General features: G+C 47.7%; 2 protein-coding genes across 2 annotated transcripts in view; both read right to left on the bottom strand.

The window, feature by feature from the left end:
- Nucleotides 1-339: 339 nt before the first annotated feature.
- The window catches only part of LOC141111272 (indolethylamine N-methyltransferase-like), a 58,258-nt gene continuing 38,685 nt past the window's right edge, over nt 340-19,912 (bottom strand). The window contains exon 3 of the mRNA XM_073603416.1: nt 340-935. Within this exon, the coding sequence (XP_073459517.1) occupies nt 512-935 (424 nt within the window). The 3' untranslated portion in view covers nt 340-511. The remainder of the gene's footprint in view (nt 936-19,912) is intronic.
- Nucleotides 586-19,912, bottom strand: part of LOC141111270 (indolethylamine N-methyltransferase-like) — a 342,070-nt gene continuing 322,743 nt past the window's right edge. The window contains exon 4 of the mRNA XM_073603414.1: nt 586-726. The gene's annotated coding sequence lies outside the window, so the exon portion shown is untranslated. The remainder of the gene's footprint in view (nt 727-19,912) is intronic.

Here is a 19,912-nt window from a genome sequence, read left to right on the forward strand (position 1 = left end):
GTGGGGAAATAAAGCTGCCAGCCAGGACCCATCCCTGCCGTCCTGTACAACACTTATCAATTTAATCTCTTCTAGATTGTTTCTCCTCACAAACGTTTAATAATGTTTAGGTATTGAACCTGATAATGTTAATTTTTTATGTTTTCTAATATATTGTCCATACACTGTATCTGATATTGTATCTTTATATAATCTGTATCCATATTCTGATGAAAGGTACACAGTAAATGTCCTGAAATGCGTTGGTTATCAATAAATAGATAAAAAGATATATTGTATACATAAAAGGTTTACAATATTGTTCCAAGGCAATTCAACACACATTTATATTCTGAATGATCTTTATTAAAAGAGTGATATTTGTTAACACAATTTAACACAGATTGATGCAAAATAGCATTGCTGACTTTAGCGCAACTGCTGTGATTTCTGACTGCAATAAAACCCGGAGGCCAACATAATTCTATTTGGCTCAATTTGGCTCCAGATGAATGCTATTGGCTCCAATCATCTACTCCCCTTTGCGTCCTACAATAAATAGAACAGCTTTATAATCAATGATATCGCTGACATTACGCCTCCTCTGCACTGCACAGTAATCAATGACTAAACCCACCTTACCAAAGGCGTTTTTCACAAACTCCTCATTACATTTAAAATAATGGAACCGTTCTTCTCCAACAAACAAGTAAGTTGTATCTAATCCTGCAATAAGTAACAGTTGGCCTCCGGGTTTTAGCAGCTTTATTGTCTTCTCCAGATTCTTCATGTATTCATCTTCATTTTTACTGATCATTTCCAGTATCCACACACTGATAACACAATCAGCAAGTGGTAGTAGCACCGGGGAAGATATGTTTTCCTGTTCAAAATCACATTTCAAAATCTGCTTGATGGATGACCTTAGGCGCATTTCTTTCTCCTGAAGTTGATCTCTGAAAGAAGAAAAAAAACATAATATGGATATTACAGGAAATATTTAAATATACAGTGATGTGGTGTGATAAGCAATTCTGCTAAAATTCAGTTAGACTGTAATTTTACAAGTTAAAATAAAATTGTCATACTAGTGTAGCACTACCCCTGTAGGAGTTGCTAATGGCAGGGTTCCCCATTACTGCACAGCCAGTCACACAGCATTTCCTTCTTATATCCAGACACAGTGATCAGCCCTTTGGCTTTTTTTTGTTGTTGTTTTATTAGGGGATGATAACTTGGATGAGGTAAGGGCAGGGCCATCTTAATAGCATCATGGGCCTCTGGGCAAAGTAATGCACTGTGGCCCCTACCAGCTTGCCCCAACTTACACACCTACTTTCAAGAAATAGTTGATAGAATTAAACATAGATTCATTAGTACTTTCAATAAAATACATTTTTCAAAAAGAAAACATTCCATAATTCAAAGACTAATCAACACAAAGGGGACAATACAGTGGGGAATGCAGAAGGGCACAGTACAGGAGGGGTCAGGAGGGCACAGTATAGGTTCTGGGACACTTTCCAGGACACGGCCATCTCAGGACAGTTTAGTAAAAAGCATGAATGTCCCAGACAGTTGGCAACTATGATGTAATGCAAGATTATTGCGGGGCCCCATGCACCTGGGACCCCTGGGCAGTGCCCAGGAGTGCCCTTGCATTAAGATGGCCCTGGTTAAGGGATTATGGGATACCCAACTTGAAAATGTCCAACAATTAAAACCAGGGACAACTTCCGGTTCCGGCGCCACATGAGGAGGAGGTAGTAAGCTCCAGCTCCCGCAGCGCTCCTCCATAAACTGCCTTCTAAGCCGGCTACAGCTCTGAGGAGACCCCCCCCCGCACTACTGACACAAAGCGGGCTCCTATGGATCGCTTTGTGGAGCGATCGTACGCCCGGGCGGTGACATCCATGATCCCCACCGGAGGAGACACAGCGGCAGACACAGCCAAGATGGCGGCCGCTCCAGGCATGGTGGAGCAGACACACATGCAGCCTCAACAGCAGCCACAGCTCCCCTCAGCTCCAGACTTAACAGGTATGGACCCTACCTCCCCTGCTGGAATCGCACAAGCAGTAGTTACACTGCTGGGTCCCACTCTTACAGCTACTGTTGATGCAGCAGTACATAGAGGGTTAGAGCAGCTGCACATTGACTTACAAGCACAGGCACAGAGAATTAACCAGGTGGAGGATAGAATTTCCTCCCTGGAAGATGAACTCACAGCCTCATCTGCAGCAGTGGCACGTCTCACAGCTACTAATAGGGACATTTGGGACAAACTCGACGATCTCGAAAATCGTTCGAGGAGAAATAATTTACGCATCATTGGTCTGCCTGAATCTATATCCACACCGCAGCTAACAAACATATGCGCAAAAATCATCCCAGAACAACTGGGCCTTCGCATACCGTGCACTATTGAACGCGCTCACCGCATAGGCCAATTCTCAGAAGCTCGCGCCAAACCCCGCCACGTCATCGTCAAATACCTCAACTACGCGGACAAGAACGCCATAATGCAAAAGTTTCGCAGTTCACGTTCCTTAACGGTCGATGGCGCTAAACTCCTACTCTTTGCAGATTACTCCATTGAGGTGATGAAACAACGTAAAGCGTTTTCACCAATCTGCTCCACCCTTCATCATAACCAAATCCGGTTCTCCTTAGCCTACCCAGCTGTCCTCCGCATCCAAACACATGAAGGAGAAAACCTCACGTTCCACACACCTGAAGAGGCGGAACATTACCTCGCCACCCGTGGAAATGAAATGGAACATAGCAACACTGAAGAAAACCCACTATCGTCCTCGCCATCGGCAGTAAAAGCACCACCCAGGCACCAACGCAGTCCCACTAAACCCCCATACAAGCGCAGCCGCTTTATCAACCAGGAAGATCGATCTCAAATTCGCTGAAGGACTCCAGGAACTTTAAATAATTAATCGTTCTCGCACGGATGGGTAATATTACCCCCCCTTTACCTCTAACCTGGCCTCTCCCTATTATACCTGTTAGCCTGTTTATTTGTACAGTTACATACGGTTGCATTTAATCATTAGCTCAAGGTCTGGTTGTAATGCCTCTCAGCCTGATTTATAACCCCCCAGCTTCCACTTTCTTTATGCTCAAAGGGTCAACCTACTACCTTAGGTGATGTCTACGGCTATTAACCACCCACCAGTTGGGCCCTTTGATTTAGGCCCCTTTTATTTACTTTTATCTTTTCTTCACCGAGCCTATTTTATGGCACGGATACAAGCGGACATTTCCCTGACCCTCCCTCCCTGTCTAACCCCCTTCCACCAACCCCTACATACCCCCCCTCCCCCCCTTCCTTCCCCCCCTTCCCACATCTTCCTTCCTTCCCCCACTCCTCTTAGCCGAAATCATGCTCATATCTGAGGAGCTAGCGGGTCGCTGAGAGGCATTATGGTTAGTGGAAACTCATGCGGAAAAAAGTGAAGTACACTGTTTGTAGTTTGTTTTGTTTTAACCGAAACGTTGTTTTAATACAGCTCTTCTCTCATTTATTAATAGCTATGCAATTCATGTTTGCCTTCCTAGTACCTTCACTTATATATAACCTACAACATTCGGGTGATTCCAGTATGGTTGACAATGTACTTACCAGGTGGCTCTCGGACAAGCCTCCTACTCATTATCTTTATTATCTCCAGTCATGTCTCTCTCAGCTGACGGGAATCACCTGAAATTTATTTCGTGGAATGTTAAGGGGCTCCGATCCCCAAATAAACGTATGTCCATTCTCAGACACCTACGGCGTCTCCGGGCAGATGTGGCTCTATTGCAGGAGACACACCTGTCCGCAGATGACTTGGTACGCCTTAAGAAAATGTGGGTGGGATCTGTATACGGATCACCAGCCATGGGCCGTAAAGCTGGTATAGCTATTCTTATACATAAAAACCTACGACACTCCATCAGAGAAGTCAGGGCTGACTCCCTAGGCCGCAAACTGACTATACATATGACTATAGGAGACAAAGCGGTGGCTATCACCAATATCTATTCCCCCAACTCCCCAGACGTTTCCTTCTTCCAAGACATGGTACAATGGATTCTTACTGCCCCTGAGGTTTTACATTTAGTAGGCGGAGACTTTAATGCTGTCATGTCCACACTAGCAGACCGCACATATCGCCCTACACAAAGGACAGGTGCCGATTCCCCTTTGACACCAATCTCTACCCCCTTAACGCACTCCATTGACTCTATGCATTTTCTTGACATCTGGCGACTGAGGCACCCTACAGACAGAGAGTACACTTTTTTCTCGCCCCCACATAATACCTTCTCTCGCATAGATTACTTTTTCGCCTCCCCAGCCCTAGTTTCTGTAATAGACACCCCAGACATTTATGATGCCAGAATTTCAGATCACAGCCCCATTGCAGTTCATATGACCCAGACCACGGCCTCAACTCCTTCCCCTACATGGCGTTTCCCTTCATATTTAGCGGACAATGAAGACTTCCAACACATATTGCACCAAACATGGGAAGAATATATCTCCACAAATGGAGCACATATATCTGACCCAAACCTCTTTTGGGAAGCGGGTAAAGCCTTCCTGCGGGGTAAAATTATCTCCTACACCGTTCAATTGAAAAAGCACACCCGACAACATTATATGAAAGCAAGTGAAGACTTGCGTGTAGCCCATGAAAAACTGACACTGAACCGCACTCTAACTAACATACAGGAATGGAGGCAAGCCAAGGGCGCCTTTGATCTCTGGGCAGAGCATCACGAAGCTGCTAAAACTTCATACTCTACTCTACACTTTCACAGGTTTGGCAACAAGGCAGGCAGATTGCTTGCTAGATTATGTTCGGGACCAAGACGTCCTACACACATTCCAAACTTGAAAAATGCCTCCGGCTCGCTAGTAGCCTCGCCTGCCGAGGTCAGCAAACTACTTGCAGACTATTATACAGATTTATACCGAGCTGACCCAGCAGATCAAACTGCCACGGAAGCTCTTTTAGCCAAGATTCCTCTGCCCAGACTTCAAATGTCGCAACTGGAGGCACTAAACGCACCTATCACCCTAGAAGACATACAACACACGATCAAATCTATGGCTTCTGCCAAAGCTCCAGGTCCAGATGGATTCACTGCTGAATTCTTCAAACTCACAACTGACTTTATTCCCCACACCCTGAAGCATGTCTATGCAGCCATGTGGGATGGAGGTCCATACCTCCCCACAGGAACACAGGCCCATATCAAATTAATTGCCAAAAAGGGGAAAGATCCTCTACTCCCAGGCTCCTACCGTCCAATTTCATTAATAAATGTGGATGTAAAAATCCTATCTAAAATAGTAGCGTCACGCTTAGCTCTCCTGCTCCCGTCCCTACTACACCCAGCCCAATCTGGCTTTGTCTCAGGACGATCAGCTACACTAAACATCCGTAAAGTCTTAATGGCTCTAGAATATGCTAAAACCCACCCCGACCAAGACGTTGCAATTATGTCCCTAGATGCCGAAAAAGCCTTTGACAACATTGGGTTCTCATGGCTATTCACGGTAATGGAGAAATTCGGCTTTTCAGGACAAATCACAAAATTCCTATCATCAATGTATGCTTCCCCAACGGCGCGCCTTGTCACTCCGGACTTCATGTCAGACACCATCCCTTTGGCAAAGGGAACGCGACAGGGATGCCCACTATCCCCATTGTTATTCAACATCGCGATTGAACCCCTGTCTAGAATCCTCAACTCAACCGAGGGAGTTAGTGGTATCACTATGGGTAACCAAACACTTCGCTCTGCGCTATTTGCGGACGATATTTTATTGTTCTCTACTGACCCCGTATCAGACTTTGACAGACTGAAACAGCTCTTTGCGGCCTTCCGAGTTTGCTCGGGCTTTCGAATAAACTTTGATAAGAGTGAAATCTTAGCATTGCACCCACGCCTCTCTACTAAATGGGCACACATGTCCCCGCTGGCCATTGCATCCCAATATATTACATACTTGGGAATAAACATAGGGCGTGACCCATCCTCATTATATGTACTCAACTACCCTCCCTTAGTTATCAAAATAATCAGGGAATTGGAGGCTTGGGGTGCCCTTCCCCTCTCGCTCTTTGGGAGATGCCACCTTTTTAAAATGGTCTCGTTTGCACGTCTGCTGTATCCCATGCAGACCATACCCCTATTACTGAGGCACTCAGATGTACAGAAACTTCAGAAGGCACTGACAGCCTTCCTATGGTCAGGCAAAAAACCGCGCATTGCGCTTCAAAAATTATGTCTCCCGAGGGGCGAGGGGGGGGCAGGGCTCCCTAACATACGCTTCTATAACTTAGCTTGTTTACTCAGACAGGGCCTAGATTGGTTAACGGGAAGTTCCAAATATTCTAATCACGACCTGGAAGATTCTATGGCTTACCCCTACAATCTTACAGGCATCCTCCACTCTAATCCTAACAACCTGCCTTGTCACCTCAAAACTAGCATACTTTTCAGAGATACTGTCATCGCCTGGAGAGAGGTCAGAAAATTACTTGGACTCCCCTCTAGCATCTCTAAACACCTGGCAATACAAGGCAACCCTATGTTCATACCTTCTACTCTACATAAAGCCTATACCCAATGGCAATCCAGAGGCCTCATAAAGATAACCTCAATGTACCAAGATAAGCCATGTTCATTCAAGCCGTACCAAACCTTGATGCGAGAATTCTCCCTGCCGACAACTCACAGCTTCTACTATCACCAACTTACGGATTTTCTGAGAACATGCTGTGCTCCTGATTCGGACCCCTTTAAACCATCCTTTATTGACAACATAATACAAAGCAAAGAATACTCTATCTCCACCATCTACTCTCATCTCATTCAACACCAATCGCGGAAATATTGCCTCGCACCCTTCCAAAAGTGGTCTCACCTCCTGGGGGATGAAGACCTACCTGACAAAATCCTTGACGGATACAGGCTCACACATAAGCTTACAATTTCTGAGACCTGGCGTGAGACCCAATTTAAGATCATCCACAGAGCATACTTCCCTTTCCGTTTTAACAAAGAAGACCCGTCTCAAGCGCTTTGCCCATGGTGCTCGCTGCCAAGACCCACACTGCTACACAGGCTCTGGGAATGTCCTGTTGTTACCAACTATTGGAATGATGTGATTGCCTACATCAACAAAATCAGTCATATCAACCTTCACAGAGACTGCCTACTATGCCTATTCAGCATTACGCCTTCAGCCTCCTCCTCGTCCTCACTTGACTCTCCTAACATACCACACTGGGCTCATATCTGTCTTCTTGTAGCCCACAGGACGATCATGTCCCACTGGATTACGACATCACCGCCTAGTCTACCTGCGGTTATAAAAGCTCTGACATCATTATTTTATTTGGAAAGATTGGATCTCATCACGTCAAGCCTCCGATTTACCCCACGATTTTTCAAACGATGGAGAAGGTTTCTAGAAGCCACATTTCCTCAACTGACTATCCAAGACATAATGCATCCATTTCGTTACACAGAGTGGTACCTGACAAGAGATATTTCCAACTCGCTTGGAAAACTTAAACTACCTCCAGTATCAGACCCTTCTTCATTTAAACCACCTTAAGCTGTCTAAGCTGTCTACATCCGCCTACAGCTCCTTAACATCCACCAACTTCATATATTCAGCCATGGGACTTTCTTCACCCGAACAATTTGTCTTGACCAAACCATAATGTAGGTTATTTAGTTAGACATGTTTAAAAGTTGCCTCCATTCCCTAAAGGTACAAAAGTTATGATAGACCAGATTTGGCAATTCCTGCCTAATGTTAGTGATAGGCCGTTAGGGGGGCCTTGCATTTCCCCTTCCCCCTTCCTTCCCCCTTCCCTTTCCCCCTTCTTCCCTATAATTGTCTTTAGATATAATAGCCAATATGTATCAAGAACAGCTGTATATCTCTGCCTTATACTTGCATTGTAAAATGTTGTCTATGTAAATACTTTGAAAAATTCAATAAATATTTTTCAAAAAAAAAAAAAAACCAGGGACAACTTCCTCCCTATTTACAAATTCCTTTTCTTCCTTCCATCTGCACAAACTTGGTTCCATTGTACAGATCCTGCTGGTTCACTCCTGTGGGAACTAACAGTCCCTAGTTAGTTTGGCAATAGCCCATTACAGGCTAGGAACAATCCCTTGGTAAACTTACAATGTGGAGTGAACAGTATCTCACACAACATTCTGCCTCCTCGTAGACACTTGTCCCACTTCTACTGCTTGCAGAAATGCTAGCCCATCTGGCTGCCACCAGCCCACCTGGCTGCTTTGTCTTCCCACTCCTGTAATGGGATCCTTCCAGGCCAGCCTCCCGAGTTCCAGCCCGAGGTAAAACCCCTCCTGGCGGGGGCCCCCAAGGGCCACTGACAGACTCTCTTCAACACTGCTTGTCCTTCTGCCACTCAACTCCTCTGCTGGTATGGCTCATTAGTTCCCTGGCAGGCCCCCAACCTGGGTATTGGCTAAGGACCCCTAAATATTCAAAGCAAACCCTCCCAGTTTTTTCCCATCTTCCAGAATGTTCTTCAACATTCTAGAAACAGTGTGGGGTTATCAGAGAGTTGCTATGAGTCATCCAGTCCTGGCCTCTAATAACCCTGACCTAGATCCAGTGACTCAGGTTTATCCCTGGGCTAGACTATAGTTTGCCTAATCTCCCTTCTAGTAGCACACACTGGAGGGTGCTACACTAGGATTTTGAAATTGAATTACATTGCAGTCAATAGGAGGTCATATTATATGTTTAAATTATGTCCTCTGGAGGGCTGCTTGACAAGCTATTGTCACTGAAATGACATGTTTGTGTTTGCTTGTTGTTCCTTGAACTGGTAAGACAATGGGGTTGGTTTACTAAAAGCAAAAAGGCTGTTGACTTTGAAAGTGAAGTTGCACTTTGCAAGGGCATTTTTCCCCAGAGCTTAGTGAATGAGGTGATATTCCACTTTGCAAACAATACCCAATCAAGCACAAAGAAAGTGAAAAAAAAATGTTTTACTTGCATGTGATTAGATGATGGAAGTCAGCAGACCTTCACCTTATTCGCTAAGTGCAGGATAAAATTCCCTTGCAAACTACAACTTCCCTTGCAACGTCTATTTGCCTTTAGGAAATTAACTCCAAAAAGTGTGATAATAGCACCCTAAAAAAACAAAGAGGCAATATAATTTCTTACCACATAGCGTACAATATATCCAAACACAGTAAATGGCTCTTGCTGTCCCTTTATCACACACAATTTGTTTCTTTGGTCAGCGCCTGTTAAAGCGGAATTCCACTCAAAAGTGGAACTTCCGCTTATCCATCTTCTCCCCCCTCCATTACCACATTTGGCACCTTTTAGGGGGGGGGGGAACGGGTATCTGTTTTTTGACGGGTACTGTTTCTCACTCCGGGAGACGGGGCCCCCTACTCCTTCCTCCACCACCGGACCAATTACAAAGCATAGCGCGCTACACGCATGCGCAGTAGGGACCTGGCTGTGAAGCCAAAAGCCGGGTTCCCTTACCAGAAATGGTGGCGATTGCACCTGACAGTCAATCAGAAGATCGGCTGGGGTGCCGACATTGCAGGATCCCTGGAAAGATAAGTGTCCATATATTAAAAGTCAGCAGCTGGAGTATTTGTAGCTGATGACTTTTCATTTTTCAGGGGCCTCCTCTTTAAGTTCATTCTCATAACTGATTATTCACTGTGATTGTATTTCAATACATTTTACCTTCGACTAAATACATTTCTCATTTTTGCATTCTGCCTAATAGTCCTTTCCTGTGCATGGCATGGCAGCATACTGATGGGTCAAACCTTACAGGGCTACAAGACTGACTACTCCATAAATAAAAAAAAACTCTACCTAAGCACCAGAATCCATTTTTGTTTTTCCTCACAGTAATAGGATGCAGCTACTGTGCCTAGCAAGAAATGAATTACTAATGAAATTCATTTTTGTACTATTTTTAACCTTACCTGACTGCTTCTTTTGGTCCTTTCTAAGCAGGTTCTCTGAAACTCTCCTCCCTGAATTCCTCATACCACAGGTGCTAAAGGAGTCCCTCATGAGGAACCCTATTCTGGTGGTTGTGGGGGTAATGTCCAATAAGCAGGTAACAGAGTAATGTGGTGTTCTATCAATGAAGCACAGGACATGTGTTCCATGCTTTTATTTCCATGCTTTCAAACCGGCTTCCTGAGCCAGTGCATATGGAGATCATTACTTCAGATAAGCCAAATTGGCTCTAGGTATTGAATCTGCAAAAGCGGCTGGACATGGCAACTTGGATCACCATATGTCAGATGTCAGCACTCAAGGCTGCAGAGCTCATTTTCTTCAATATTCTGGACCTTTAAGCAGCATAACAAACATTGTACTTCTTGGCTTCTCTAATCAAGAGGAAGAAAACTCTAATTCAAATAAACAACAAGATGGTCGTGTCCTATTTTCCGAAGCAAGGGAGAATGAAATGCAATACCATCCTGAAGGAGGCCAAGCCAATGAGCCCTGCATTCTGCGCCCTGATTGGGCAAAGCTTTGCCCAATCATGGTGCAGTGTAAGCTGGTTGTTAAGGAGCAGGGCCGGGAAGCCGGCCGCAGCTTCCTTAACACTCATTGAGTCTTCAACTGTCAAGGGGTTCCCCCGATGAGTCTTCAGCTGTCAAGGGGTTTCCCCCACTGACAGCTGAGCAAAAAAAAGTGCCAGTTAAAACATAAAGAAAAAAAACGGTGTGGTCTGGTATGGGTTTGGAGGGGAACCCCATGCCAAATAAATACAAAAAAAAATGGCATGGGGTCCCCCCAAAATCCATACCAGACCCTTATCTGGACATGCAGCACGGCAGGTCAGGAAAGGGGGGGCAAGCGAGTGCCCCCCGAACCATACCAGGCCACATGTCCTCAAATGGAGGGTGGGTGCCTTGGGGCCACCCCAAAGCACCTTGCCCCCATGTTGATGGGGACAAGGGCCTCATCCCCACAACTGTGGCCGTTGGTTGTGGGGGTCTGCAGACGGGGGCTTATAAGAATATGGAAGCCCCCTTTAACAAGGGGCCCCCAGATCCCCCCCGCCATGTGAATGGTTATCAGGTACATATTAATAGTACCCATTCACCAAAAAAGTGTCAAAATGTAATAAAAACAAGTTTTTGACAAATCCCTTATTAAAAATAAAAAAATGGTGTCCCTCGATGTAAATCCATCGTGGGTGGCCTCCCGCCAAATGCCTGCTCTGCACTTTGACATGTTTTATATAGATAAGGGGTGGGGCCATCTGTCTACATCACCCAGGGGCCCCTTGTGATATCACAGGCCCAGCATGCATCAGTCTATGTTTTTTTGTTGTTGTTGAAAAATATGATCTTTATTAAATCATCACACATGGGAGTTTATATAGAACATACTGTGTACACGATACAAATACAAGTACATGCGAAGGAAGAATCTTCCAATAGTACAACACTATACAGTACAATGGACAGTATTGAAGGCCCCCTGACCCGCCCCGCCCTGAGGAAAGGGAACCTTGACTGCTGGATGCTTGGCAACCAAGCGGGGCGTCAACCTATTCAGGGAGTCGGAGTGGCTCCGCTGGGATTGGCTACAATGGCACGAGGTGATGGGGTGGAGCCTGAACTCTAGAAAAAGCTACGCAGAGGCACGTCCCACTACTTCCGGAAGAATTTGAGGTCACAAGAGTTGGCCTCCCCTGCATTCCTGCTGGACTCGCCATGGACACCGATGCCTTGATTGAGAAGGTCAGGGATCTGCTCAAAAGGGGCTAGGTGGACTGGCTCATGCCTTTACACTCTGGTGAGTCTGTTTCCCCGGCCCTCACCCCCCACCTGTGGATGCAGCCGAGGCTGGCCTGCTGCTAGCTCCAAGGGCCCCCATGGCCACCCTTCAACCCTTCAGGCTGAGCCCCAGCCCCCCTAGGACCGCAACTCATTCTTCTAGGGAGGATAGGGGAGCCACTGGCCTTGATGGTGCTGGCTCCTCTGCTCACCCCCAGCCCTGCATTGCTCTTGGATCCCAGCATACTCCCAGCCGCGGCTCTCCTAGGCCTCCCCAGGCAGCTCGGCAGCGTCTCCCCCGCTCTAGGAGCCCTAGAGCCCTGCTGAAATCTGCCGGTCACTGTCGGGTAGCCTCTTGGGCTCGCACGGCACCCCCTCCAGAGACTGTTCCAGGTGCTTAGCCCTTGGCGCCCGGCAGGGCGGGAGCTGCTGCTGGTGCTTATCCCCCCTCACAATACCGCGTGGCGCCATTACCAATGTCAGGGCTTGTCCCTCCTCACAGTGGGAAGTTTCTGGCTCCCTGTCTGGCTTGCGCCCGCTCCCTGGTTCTTCCCCCAGGCTCTCTGCCTTCCCCCCTCGCTGGCTCCATGGGGCGCGTGGGCATCGGTACCTGTGTGGGTGATGGCTCAGCTCCTCTGTGGGAGGCTCCCGGCTCCCAGGCCAGCCTCTGCCCGCTCCCTGGATCCTCCTCTGCTCCTGCTGCTCTATCTCCTCCCAAAGTGACAATGCCGCTGTTCATCTGCCTGGGTTCACTGGTCACTTGAGGCAGGAGGCTCCAGCGCTGCTAGGTGAGTCTTCCTGCTCTGCACTGCCACCTGCTGGTCATTTCACTCACCATTAGCCTGCATTTCTTCCCTTAGACTTGAGCTACTCCCAGCCTTCTCTTCCATCTGCACCTCCTCCCAGGATCAGCTGTCTTTCGCCCGGGCTTCAGCATCCAGCTCCAGCTCCTCCTGCCAGTGACCACCTGCGGCAAAGTGCAACACCTGATGGACCTCCGCTGAGTTCCCCTACTCAGCCGCTATTGCATGAGTATGACTGTGGGGTGGTTTGGGGTAGCGATTCTTGTGCTGTTTTCACAAACGACCGCATCCTTGTGGTGGTGAAATCAGTATTGATGCAGTTGGGCGTTACACCAGGCGCGGCGCTCTCATCGTCCCCGGGGTCGGGTTTTCACCTGGGTGGCCCCCTGTGGTCTGTTTCACCGTGGGTCTGCACCTGCCGCAGGACATCAAAGAAAAAATTTGGCGCCGTGAGTTCGTTGACGTACTGACGCTGGTGCCGTTTGACAAGGAGACAGTGGATAGGTCTAGGCAGATCAATGTGAATGTTCAGGCTGAAAAGGTGAAGCGGCTTCCTCTCACATTTGGGAACTGGCTGCAGGGCTTCTGCGCCTATGCAGGGGTGCTCTGTGAGAAGTTCCAGGAGCTGGCCCCTTCCCTCTTTGTATACCTGGATCTCATTTGGGGGGGCATACAAAATGTATGCCGGGCAGTGCTGGTTCAATTATGACACCCAGTTTCACCAGAGGATGGCCGCCCACAAAGAACTGCGTTTTGACAGCCAGGATGGGAGTCTTTGGCTGCTACTCATGTGCCCTCATAGACCGACCACCTTTCAGTCCCCTGCCGGTGCTCTCGTCGGAGCATCAGCAGCATCCAAGAAAGGCATCTGCTGGATGTTTAACGAAAGCCACTGTAAGTGGTACACCTCGTGTCACTTTAAGCATGAGTGTTCCACTTGCGGAGGGGCTCACCCAGCGGTCCGCTGTTTCCAGAAAACGAAAGGGCCTCAATCAACTAAGCAGGGTTACAGACCCGACCTTCCTAAGCCGGAGGATGCCGGTGAGCGTCACAAGGATGCTTCCCTTGCTCGCCCAGTACCCTCTCAGTAGGGAGGCATCGATCCTTCGGGACTGTTTTTACTGGGGATTTTGGATTCCCTTTGTGCCGTCGGATGAGCCCATGATGTCCAATAATTTGAACTCTGTGGCGCGGTTTGAGTCCGTGGTTGCTGACAAAATTAAACAAGAGTTATCCTGGGTGCAAAATGCCTCTTTCGATACGGTGCTTGGTCTGCTTAGGTCTGCAGGTGCTTCTGCTCTCCTGGCCAAGGCGGACATTGAATCTGCCTTTGGCCTCCTGCCCGTCCACCCGGACTGTTTCCATCTCCTGGGTTGTCTTTTCCAGGACAGCTATGAGGATATGTGCCTCTCCATGGGTTGTGCCATTTCATGCTACTATTTTGAACTTTTTAGCTGCTTCCTGGAATGGGTTTGTATTCAGTTCTCTGGCTTTCACTCGGTTTTACACTACCTGGACGACTTTTTGTTTATAGGTCCTGCGGGTAGTGACGCTTGACTTCACATGTTGTCAGCTTTTCAAGAGGTTTGTAGTTCCTTTGGGCATCCCACTGTCGATTGCTAAAACCGAGGGTCCGTTCCCTGTTTTGTCATTTTTAGGTATCGAAATTGATTCGGTGGAAATGGTCTTCCGGCTCTCGGCAGATAAATTGGCTAAGCTTAAGGCTTTGATGCGATTCGCTAGGGACGCCAGGAAGCTCCAGCTCCAGCAGCTTCAATCCCTGTTGGGACATCTTGTCTTTGCTTGCTGAATGCTTCCAATGGGTAGGGCCTTCTGCCGGAGGCTGTCATGGGCCACGAAGGGCATAGCGGCCCCTCATCATTACGTACGCATAACTAAGCCTATGCGTGATGATTTGGAGGTGTGGCTTTCCTTCTTGCAGATCTTTAATGGTCATTCCTGCTGGCAGCTGGAGGAAGTGCCTAACTCGCAGTTGGTTGGTTCTTAGATGTTTACAATTGAATGTGTGGTTTAGGGCGAAACATGTCCCTGGTGTTTCTAATGCTATCGCTGTGTCAGGTACCTGGTAGGTTTTGAGCCTGAAGTGCAGAGAGAGGCCTACCCTACGGCTCCCACTCTCGTCCCTCTGGAGTGGAGACAGAGGACACAGGAGTAAGGAGTGGTATGGGTGCCTGGCAGGATCAACAGTCACCAGAAGTTCAGGAGTGGTGGAAACCTCTGGAATCAGGAACTGAAGAGAAGAATGGAGACTGGAATGCAGACTGAACCAGGAACCACAGCAGGTAAGTAGGCAGGAACTGGAGTGCTGGACTGGAACCAGGAACAAGCAGCAGATAGCAGGCTGGATAATGGAATGCTGGACTGGAACCAGAAACAAGCAGCAGGTAACAGACTGGATACTGGAGCGCTGGACCGGAACCAGGAACAACAGCAGGTAGCAGGCTGAATGCTGGAGTGCTGGACTGGAACCAGGAACAAGCAGCAGATAGCAGGCTGGATACTGGAACACTGGACTGGAACCAGGAACAAGCAGCAGGTAACAGGCTGGTAACAGGTATCAGGCAGAGGAATAGTCAAACAGGCCGGTGGTCGATATCAGGCGGACAGCAGAGGTACCAGGGATCAAACAGGAGAATGGTCAAGCAAGCCAAAGGGGTCAGATGCAGGTGGATAGCTGGATAGTCACAACAGGATGCCGGGTCAGATAACAGAAGGGTTCAGATCAGATCAAGTATGGCACACGGAACGCTGTAGAGCAGACAGCGGGGATGAGTGTGACAGGCAGGTTTAAATAGCCCACCTGACGCCAATGGGAGTGCGCGTGCCCGTGCGTGACAGCACCCGTGAGCACGCGCGCATGTGCGGTAGTGCCCGTGGCCGTGTTCCAGTGTGCCTGGAGCGCCGATTACTGGCAGGATCTTCAAGACATTGCCCCCTCAAGGGGCAGCCTCCGGATGCCCTTTCGTGCAAATTTTTCTGGATGGGACCTTTTAAAAGATTGTAACAGACCTTCAGCATGAATATTAACCTCATGTTCCCAAGAATTCTCTTCGGGTCCAAACCCCTTCCATTTTATCAGGAATTGATTCCGATTACCTTTCCTCCTGTGGTCCAAGATAGATTCCACCTCGAATTCTTCCTCGCCATCTACCAAAATTGGATCAGGAGGATCCGTACTTCGACCTGGAAATGGATTGAGAATGGATGGTTTGAGTAAAGACACATGGAACACTGGGTGAACCTTTAGCGAATCAGGGAGTTCTAGTTCATATGCCACCTCATTAATTTTCCGTCTGACAGGAAATGGTCCTAAGAACTTGGGACCCAATTTCTTTGAAGGGCAGGCCAGCCTGAGGTTCATTGTAGGCAACCATACCTGGTCACTGGGTGCAAGTAACAGTTCACCTCATCTTCTTTTATCGAAAGTTGTCTTGTTGTATTCCTGGGTCCTGGTCATGGTCTCCTGCAAAACTTGATTATTGGAGGTAAAGAAATTCAATTTCTCCTGAACTGCGGGTACTGTACATTCTGGAAGAGAATTAGGTAGAAATGAAGGATGGAAGCCGTAATTTGCAAAAAATGGAGTCTGTTTGATAGCGGAATGAATGGAATTGTTGTAGGCAAATTCAGCCAATGGAAGTAAAGAAATCCAATCATCTTGGGCAAAAGAAGAAAAACAGCGCAGGTATTGTTCAAGAGTTTGGTTTGTTCTCTCTGTTTGCCCATTAGTCTGGGGATGGTAGGCAGATGAAAATGAAAGCTCAATGTTCAGCGTCTTGCACAGAAACTTCCAGAATCGGGAGGTAAACTGTACCCCCTGATCTGGAACAATATTGGCCGGCACCCCGTGGAGTCTGATGACTTCTTTAATGAACATTTGTGCTGTTTCTGCAGCTGAGGGGGTACCCTTCATTGGGACAAAGTGGGCATCTTTGATAGCCGATCCACTATTACAAAGATTGTGGTGTAGCCCCCTGCCGGGGGTAGTTCGACAATAAAGTCTATAGATAACATCTTCCATGGCCTGTCTGGGACAGGCAAAGGTCTTAGTAGTCCCCATGCCTTGGTTTTGTAACCCTTGTTCCTAGTACAGGTGGTACAGGATTCCACAAATCTCTTGCAATCCTCACGTAACTGAGGCCACCAGAAGGTACGCTGTACCAAATCAGTGGTCTTTGCTACACCAAAATGCCCAGCCAGTGCATGATCATGACAGAGCTCCAATATAGGTACTCGTAGAACTTCGGGTATAAAAATCCTATTCTCATGCCAAAGTAGCCCATCCTTAACCTGGAGTTCTGGCCCAATGGAAGATCCCAGTCCCGCGGAAGCCTGCTTAATTTGGGAAAGCAGGTTCCCCTGAAGCAGGAGAAAATTCCCCGGGGACAGGATGGTGTCCGGAGGGGAAACTTCTTTGGGTTTGTGGAACATCCTGGATAGGGCATCGGGTTTAGTTTTCTTGGAGCTGGGGCGGTAAGTGACATGAAAAGAGAACCTGGAGAAAAAGAGAGCCCACCTGGCCTGTCGTGGCTTCAGCCTCTTTGCAGATCTCAAATACTCCAGGTTCTTATGATCTGTAAAAATTAAGACTGGATGAGTGGCTCCTTCCAGAAGATAGCGCCACTCCTCTAATGCTGATTTAATTGCCAACAACTCTCTGTCTCCTACATCATAATTTCTCTCTGTTGTGGACAATTTACGAGAGAAGAAGGCCACCCGGTATAACAGGGCCTTGGTTCCCTGTCTTTAGGACAACACTGCCCCCACCGCAATTTCAGATGCATCTACTTCAAGTACAAATGGCAGAGAGAAATCTGAATGTTTTAGTACGGAAGCAGAAGTAAAGAGGGCCATGAGGGTCTCAAAAGCCTTTTGGGCTTCAGCAGACCAGTGAAAGCGTGTTCCCTGTTTAGTTAACTGGGTAATGGGTGTAATAATGGCTGAAAACCCATTAATAAATTTTCGGTAAAAATTGGCAAATCCAACGAATTGTTGGATTCCCATTTTGTCTGTTGGAACTGGCCAATCTAGTATTGCAGCGATTTTTTGAGGGTCCATCTTAATGCCCTTACTAGAGATGATCAACCCCAAAAATGGAATACTTTCCTGTTCAAATTCACACTTCTCTGCCTTTGCATATAAGCCATGTTGTCGAAGCCGGGCCAACACACTTCTGACGTGCCTGCGTTGAGATTCAAGGGAAGAAGAGAAGATTAGTATATCGTCTAGGTAGACGATAACAAACAGCAAAACATCATTGATGAAATATTGGAATATAGCAGGGGCATTGCACAGTCCGAAGGGCATCAGCAGGTATTCGAAATGCCCATAGCGGTTACGAAAAGCAGTCTTCCACTCGTCTCCACCCCTGATACGGACTAAATTGTAGGCTCCGCGGAGGTCAAGCTTAGTGAATATAGTGGCAGTTCCAAGTCTTTGGAATAATTCTGGTACCAGGGGAAGAGGATAACGTTTTTTTACTGTAATTTTATGTAGTTCATGGTAGTCCATGCATGGTCTAAGAGTATTATCCTTTTTCTGTACAAAGAAGATGCCCGCACCTTCTGGAGACGTGGACGGGCGAATGAAGCCTTTCTTTAAGTTCTCATCGATATACTCTTTTAATGCCCCTTGTTCTACCTCTGTCAGAGGGAAAATCCTTCTGAATGGAATCTCTGCTCCAGGAAGCAACTCGATAGGACAGTCATAGGCCCGGTGGGGAGGTAAGGCCTCTGCCCCCTGTTTACTGAACACATCTAGGAAGTCATGATAAGCCGCAGGAATGGATTGATGTAGGCTGGAATCTGTGTCTAGGCAGAGCAAGGTAGAGGCCTCATGAACGTCCTGAAATCTGCAGAACTGCTGACAATAAGAAGAAGAAAAGGTAACCTCTCCTGTGGCCCAGTTGATGTCAGGGTTGTGTGCTTGCAAACAAGGCATGCCGAGGATTATGGGAAACAAGGGTGAAGCGATGATATCCAAGCGTAGTAATTCTTGATGAGAGTTAAGTATAGAAACAGGTATAGGAACAGTCTCTTGAGTGGCAGGTCCATATTTGATGGCGGTTCCATCAGCCAGATGAATGGAGAGTCTATGGGCCTTAGGCAACAGGGAAATCTGACGTTTTGCAGCAAAAAGGGAGTCCATGAAACAGCTGCAAGCTCCAGAGTCAATAATGGCGGTTATTTGCAGAGTCTTTCCTGGGAGCTGTAATAGGATAGAGAGAGCAAGGTGAGTAGTGTTCTTGGCCAGAGGTACAACATAGTCAGTGGACAGGGAGAGGCACTTACAAAGCTTAAGAGGGCAGTTCCTGACGTAGTGTCCAGGCTCCCCGCAGTACAGACACAAATTATTCATCCAACGATATTGACGCTCCTCCTGGGTAAGAGGAGGCCGAAGGACCCCCAGCTGCATAGGCTCAGGTGGGTTAAACGTGGAGGTAGGTGGTGTCGGTGAAGTATGATTTGGAACTTTTGGAAGCACCCAGGTTGGGCGAGAAGGTCCCATAGCTCTTTCTGCCCTACGTTCCCTTAAGCGTTGATCGATCTGAATGGCTAGATCAATCAAGGCATTCAGAGTCTGTGGTATACCAACCCTGGCCAACTCATCCTTTAAAGAATCAGAAAGTCCGATTCGAAATTGATAGCGGAGAGCCGCATCATTCCAGTTTGTGTCTGCACTCCACCTTCTGAATTCAGCCACATAGTCCTCTGCTGCCCTGCGACCCTGTTGAAGGGTATGCAGAGCAGTTTCTGCAGTCACAGAAAGCTGGGGGTCTTCATACAGCTGGGCCAACACGTCAAAGAAGGCAGTGAGGTTGGTCAGGGACACATCCTTTTGCTCCAAGAGGCGACGGGCCCAGGTTTGGGGGTCGCCTGCAAGTAGGGAAATCACAAAGCCCACCTTGGTGGCCTCCAGGGAAAAGGTACGTGGCTGAAGAGCAAAGAATAGTTCACAGGAATTGCGAAAGGCCCTGAATTTATGTCGATCTCCGGAGAATCGTTCAGGTGTCGGAACTCTGGGTTCTGGAGGGAGCATCACCACCGTTGAGGAAGGCCCAACTGAAGAAGCGGAAGCAGGAGGGACTCCCTGGACCCCGGTAGGGTTAGACAAAGTTAGAACCCGTTCATCCAGCCGGGTGTATCCTTGCTGCAGATTCTTGACTGCTTCAGTCAATCCTGCCAGGTGTGCACATAGTTCCTCCATGGGAGAGGTTCCCTGCTCAGGCTCAGACATGGCTGTTTGCTACTGTCACGTACCTGGTA

This window comes from Aquarana catesbeiana, linkage group LG10, assembly GCF_042186555.1.
Source record: "Aquarana catesbeiana isolate 2022-GZ linkage group LG10, ASM4218655v1, whole genome shotgun sequence".
Taxonomy (NCBI): domain Eukaryota; kingdom Metazoa; phylum Chordata; class Amphibia; order Anura; family Ranidae; genus Aquarana; species Aquarana catesbeiana.